At 34.6% G+C, this 6229-nt stretch overlaps 1 protein-coding gene across 5 annotated transcripts; it reads left to right on the top strand.

The window, feature by feature from the left end:
• The first annotated feature begins 239 nt into the window (after nucleotides 1-239).
• Nucleotides 240-4549, top strand: LOC110940859. Of its 5 annotated transcripts, XM_035990095.1 has the most exons (14): nucleotides 240-434; nucleotides 527-635; nucleotides 1024-1197; nucleotides 2017-2115; nucleotides 2224-2259; nucleotides 2343-2466; nucleotides 2547-2713; nucleotides 2881-3166; nucleotides 3315-3391; nucleotides 3831-3910; nucleotides 3990-4064; nucleotides 4159-4221; nucleotides 4335-4365; nucleotides 4438-4549. In XM_035990095.1, exons 8-14 carry the CDS (start codon nucleotides 3064-3066, stop codon nucleotides 4492-4494), a joined length of 486 nt encoding a protein of 161 aa, XP_035845988.1. In that variant the 5' UTR covers nucleotides 240-434; nucleotides 527-635; nucleotides 1024-1197; nucleotides 2017-2115; nucleotides 2224-2259; nucleotides 2343-2466; nucleotides 2547-2713; nucleotides 2881-3063; the 3' UTR covers nucleotides 4495-4549. The 5 variants fall into 5 exon arrangements, 2 of the variants coding, with proteins under 2 accessions (XP_035845988.1, XP_035845989.1); XR_004892641.1 differs by lacking the exons at nucleotides 4159-4221; nucleotides 4335-4365; nucleotides 4438-4549 and adding an exon at nucleotides 1656-1764 and having other exon boundaries at nucleotides 2325-2466; nucleotides 3329-3391; nucleotides 3990-4065; XR_004892639.1 differs by lacking the exons at nucleotides 4159-4221; nucleotides 4335-4365; nucleotides 4438-4549 and adding an exon at nucleotides 1656-1764 and having other exon boundaries at nucleotides 3329-3391; nucleotides 3990-4065.
• The last annotated feature ends 1680 nt before the right edge of the window (nucleotides 4550-6229 follow it).

The raw sequence follows: 6229 nt of genomic DNA on the forward strand, positions 1-6229 counted from the left end.
TATTAAAGGAGCTTAGATGATGACCTCACTTTACTTACGTGTCAACTTCTTAGCTATGCCACGTAGTCCTCGCTGATGTCATAATTACAATTTATTTATTATATATAAATATTAAAATCGGATTTTTTAAATATATACAAACTAAAAATTTTAGGAGGCAAATTTGAATTGCATTGGAAGTTGTATGGCCATTTAATGCACATCAGAACTAATTAAATCAACTCTCTCTTTCTTCTCAATTCAAATTCACAACCCATTTCTCTCTTTCTTCTCTCTTCAAAGTTATTCTCCTCTCTTCTAAGTTCAGGCGATTTCTAGGGTTTGTGTTTCTTCTCGATTCAAAAAGCTTCAAGTACATGCCTGATGAGGCTCGATTTTTTAAGGCGTACGATGAGCTGCGGCGGCTAAGGTTCCGTTGGAACCCAACGACGGAGGTTTTCTTTTTCTGCGGCATTCTCTTTATTGTTTCTCATGGTTTGTTCCTCGATTTTGAGGTTTACTTATCTAATTTTAATTTTATTGCCAGGTATCTATCTATATGATTTTGAGTTCGACGGAATGGGTCAGTTGAATTTTTAGTCAACTTGCAGATGACACTTCTTGGAGTCAGTTGGATATTTTAATTTTATTGCCAGGTATCGCCGCTTGGAACTTCTATCAATTTTATTAAACAACCAGCTGAGGTTGTTTAACTACTTTATTTTCATCAATTTTACTATTTTTTTCGTTGAGTTTTATCTATTTTTGATTAGTGGATCATCATGTTTATTTGTTTATTTGATAGAAGTAAATTCTTGATTACTGTACCACCCATCATGTATGCCCTCCACCTGTTTGTTAAAAAGCCCCACTCAGTTGTTTTTTTTTTTTTTTTATTTTATAGAGTTTGGATAGTTTTGAGTTGAATAATTTTGTTGATATGTAGTTGTGGTCTGGGTAACTTTTAGTTGTGATTTATGAGAGCTTTAAATTTTTTGATGTGTTTATATGTTTTGTTTTTCATTTTTGGTTATGAATTTCCAGGGAACGAGGGGTTAATCGGGCTTCGTTTATGGATAATATGAAGTCGTATCAACAGAGACGAGGGAGTTTCGTCCCTCTATCACCAACACAAATGCTTTGGTCGAGTGAAAATGGTACAAGTAACAAAGATGACAAAGAGAAAGGTCTCAATGTGCAAGTTGTTCTGCGTTGCAGGTCTGTTTCGAGTAGCGTTTGTCCTATCTTTCTTTCTTTAAGTTGACATAAATGAGAATCTTGGTTTGGAGCATCCATAGTTATTAGTAGCGCTATAACGAATAGCGTAACACCGTCCTTGTGAAAATGATTGCCTACTTGCTAACCAAGATATGGGTGTCATAATTTATGTTGTTAATTAGGTATTACAACTAACTTTTCTTCAAAGAATTGAATCGATCAAAGGACAGTACATGAATTTATAATGGAAATTGAAGTTCTGACCCATGTGTTGGGTTAATTACCATGAAAATGGAATGGAATTGTTATTTTTATGTTATGTTAACTTTTGAAATTCATTTCTAAAATAAAATGTTAATATTGGCAATTGTCTAAATTTCTCTTTATTTGCTAATAAAGTAATACTATTAAGTAACAATGTCAACAGTGGTGGTGATGATGATCTTTTTATGATGCAGACCCTGATAACAAAATAACCTTACCGAGTTGGGGTACTGCTCCACATCATGGTGGCGTAATAGGTGATTATGAGTAGGTCTATCTGGAAGTTAGCTCACATTGTTGACGGTAGTAAAGTGTAATTCGGATTTTTGGATTTTATCTTCACTTTCTCTAGAAGCAAGCTGATATACAAGTTCGAGTCTTTTATGATTCTTAGTTTTCTATATATGTTATTATAATTTTAAAGTGTAATTGTTCAAATGACTCAAAACTTCTATGCTAAATTTAATTGTTGGGTACTAGAATGAACTTGACAATATTATCACGACCTGTATTATCAGAATATAATGATGTATGTTTTATATGTTTGTGACTTAGGTTCATATAGTTTCAAGTTGGTCATTTAATCTTGGATTGATGTTGCTAAAGATTACACCACTGCATTTGGTGGATTCGTTCTTGGTATTGGTTAACAAGGTAATGCATGGAGATTTAACTAGGCACATCTCTACATCTTTTATGAATCCTAATCTGATTCTAACCATCCTTCTTCTTGATTTGTTCCTTCATGTTGATGTGACATAGAAGGATGAGAATCCGAGTCTAGATTCGACTTGCCAGGTTTGTATTCATCTTTTAATCGTTATATATGTTTTTTAGGGTTCTTACGTGTGCTTGTAATTCAGCGAGTTTATTCATATTAGGAGAAATAACGGAGAAATTGTCCTTGATTGATTTTTGGGAGCCAAAATTGAGTGTTAATTTAGGGTTTGTTCTTGCGTAAATCGCATGATAAAGGATTCCTAAATCAAGTCGATTCACTTCCAGGTATGTCGATTCTGACTTTTTATTTGTTTCATCACCTCAATTTCTAATAATTTTTGACTGTTTCATCTAATATGAGGAAGACGGTGATGATGCTGGTGACCTGAAGAGGAACGATGAGAATGACATGGGTTGATTTAGGGTTTCTCTTGGTCTTATGAAGGTGGTGGTTTAACACCACAACGAAAAGTCGACGGCTAGGTTTCCAGCAGCACATAGATCTGACCAATTGTGGTTTCGGCCAGTATCGGTAAGTTGTTGATCCTTCTATGGTTAATCAAGCAAACTACAACCTACACCCACCCACCACTATTTATTTCTTGAATAATGAGATAAAAAAGAGATTTGATCTTCATTTTTTCTTTATATCTTTGTAGCTCTGATGGTTAATCATTAATTATTTGTGTGTGTTTCAAGGTTTTTTCATACGTGTTGCCGGATTTTGAGACATGGAATCAATGATATTTTGGCCTTGAATAATAGTTGAATTGAGAGAGAGAGAGAGAGAGAGAGAGATAGATGACGGGGATGGTGATGCTAACAAGAGGAGGGTGAGGAGGTGGTGAAGGAAGAGCGATTGCCGAGCAGTTTTTGGCGACAATGACAGATGCGAAGCTGTATGCTGAGCGTTTCGCTGACCTTGCTGAAAAATTGGGCTTTGATGGGTGGCTGCTAATTCAACAACGCTGCTGTGCAAAACACGGTATGATTTCGAAATTCTCACATATTATTCAAATTAGTATGTTCATCTAATAGATTTTGTTTGTATTTTCTATAGATATATACTCGATTATATCGTATTTAGGGATTTTAACATTCATGTCGTTTTAGATGATCTTATTTATGTTTAGATATTTTTTTCCAGGTCGTTGTTTTAGCCGTTCGTGGATTCAATTGCAAGGTCTCGATGGATCTGTCACTCTTCAGGGTAAGAGTTTCTAATTAAGAGTGCTGATTGTGGATCAATGAAATAGGAATTGATTTGTATTGTTTTGGTTTATGTTTTTTTTTTCATTAATGTGATTGTTTAGGTTTTTTTTTTCATTAATGTGATTGTTATTTGCTTGAATGTAGACCCAATTGGATACTTGAATTTTGTCATATATATATACATATATATATATATATATATATATATATATATATATATGTTTATATATATTGATGTGTTTGGTTTGGAAACTTTGTGCAACATATTGCAAACTTGGCGGGCAACAAGAAGTTAGTATTACAAGTACCCGCATTCAATGTTATTAATGGTGGATCACATGCTAGAAACAAGCTTGCTATGCATGTATAAGTCTTTATTACATACGCACTTTTTTATTTACTTAACGTTTCTTGATATTGAGTTGCGTTTTTTTTAGGAATTCATGATTCTTCCTACTCGTGCTTCGACTTTTATGGAAGCTATGAAGATAGGCGTTGAAGTATATCATAATTTTTGGTGGGTTGAAGCATATTTCTTGAAATTTTTAAATCTGCACCTTTGTTTGTGATTGTTAATCTTTCGCACGCGTTTGCAGTCTGTTATTAAGAAGAAATATGGTCAGGATGCAACCAACGTTGGCGATGAAGGTGGTTTCGTCCCTAATATTTAGGTAGTTATGGTTTTAATTTGTCATATATCATTGTGCCATTTAGTTTTGGTTTGTTGATTGTCGTTTAACACAATATTGTCGTCTTGAAATTTAGGAAAACAAAGAGGGCCTCGAGTTGCTCAAGTCAGCCATTGCTCAAGCTGGTTACACAGGAAAGGTGATTAGGTTAAAACCACTCATTTGCATTAGTTTCCTTGGATGAACGATATTTTTTTAAAATCTTACAGCTATTTTTTACTTTGGGGGTTAAAATACCAAAATAAATTTTAGATCACATGTTGGAAACAAGCTTGCTATGCAGGTATAAGTCTTTATTACATACGCACTTTTCGATATACTTAACGTTTCTTGATATTGAGTTGCGTTTTTTTAGGAATTCATGATTCTTCCTACAATCCTACTGGTGCTTCGACTTTTATGGAAGCTATGAAGATGGGCAGTGGCGAAGCTTGAAAAAAAGTTCGGGGGGTCGGAAGGTAACAGACCTAAAAAAAATTTCTATCGCGTAGTTTCGAGGTGTATGTTCGGGTCGGACGTCGGTGATTCGACTCGGGTCGGGTCAAACATTAATATCAAACAAAAAAGGTTCTCAAATATTAAAACGTAAACATTGTTTAACAAACAAAGACACCAAAACATTAAAAAGGAGAGAGGAAGGTGGGCACCCGGTTCTCCTGGATTAGAATTATAGTTCTGCCCGTCTTCCCCATAGCATAATCTAATAACAAAACAAGTTAACAAATCACCCTAAATTTTAAACTCTAATTTCTATCTAAACCAAATCACAATAAGATTAAACAAATAAAATTAGACATAGTTACAGAAAGATTCAACAAGTTTAGGGCAAAAATTCAGACCAATTTCACCCCTAATTTCAACCTAAATCACATAATTTGGAGCACTAAATTAAACCTAAAGATAAAAAACACATACATTTAACCTTATGAAGATTGAAGAAGTCGAACAAGAGTACAAGACCACAACAACGAGCAGCGTTTTGGCTTCTGTTCTCGAACAAGAAACTGAAGTCGAACAGTTCTGGAACCTGCGTTTTCCCCCCTTCTGCAGTTCTGGCTTGTGGCTTCTGTTCTTCTTGTCGATGTCCCAAAGTAAACGAATTTGGGTTTTTTTTGGATAGGTTGGGCTATACAATGATTTGATTTGGATTATATAAATATACATTCTAGTATTCTACCAAATATAATTATTTGGGCTAATTAAATATTTTATTTGGGCTATATAAATAAAAAATTAAAACTGGGGGTCGAAAACGTATATACCTAAATTTTTTTTATAAAACCGGGGGGTCGAAAACGTATACACCTACAAAATCCTATACGAAACGTATATATATATAACACTACTGGCCGAAAAGTTCGGGGGGTCGGGCGCCCCCTCCCGCCCCTTAAATCCTATGCCCCTGAAAATGGGCGTTGAAGTATATCATACTTTAAAGGTGGGTTTATGCATATTTCTTGAAATCTTTAAATCTGTACCATGAAAGATTGATCTTCAGCTTCATATATTATAATTAATTCATGGGGAATTAGTTGTAATAATCCCACCTAAACCTTATTGGCCATTAATAATCCCACCTCTGAATATTCACCCCACCAGTCCCACCTTTCACCTATTTTTCCTACAATGGTCCCCCGTTAAAAAAAAACTTAACGGAGTTAAGCTTTTTTCCAAATTACAAACAGATTTTTTAGGGCTTTTGATCAGAATGATGATACGAATCCATTGATGTAAAACTTACTTCGAAATGGTGCTCCGAGTGACTTGATTTTGGTTAATTGGAAATTTAAACACCCGAATTGAAGCGCCGTTTTCATCGTTTGGAGCGCCGTTTCGAGGCAAGTTTTACATCAATGGACTCGTATCGTCGTTCTAATCAAAACCCCTAAAAATTTGTTTGTAATTTGTAAAAAAGCTTAACTCCGTTAAGTTTTTTTTTAACGGGGGACCATTGTAGGAAAAATAGGTGAAAGGTGAGACTGGTGGGGGGAATATTCTTAGGTGAGATTATTAATGGCCAATAAGGTCTATGTGGGATTATTACAGGCCAATTTCCCATAATTCATTGATTTTTTTTATTAATTGTGGTTGTAGATTATGATCATTTTGTTTGATATGGGTTTGTGTTTGTTTATCGATTACTTACC

This window comes from Helianthus annuus, chromosome 5 (assembly GCF_002127325.2).
Source record: "Helianthus annuus cultivar XRQ/B chromosome 5, HanXRQr2.0-SUNRISE, whole genome shotgun sequence".
Classification (NCBI taxonomy): Eukaryota; Viridiplantae; Streptophyta; class Magnoliopsida; order Asterales; family Asteraceae; genus Helianthus; species Helianthus annuus.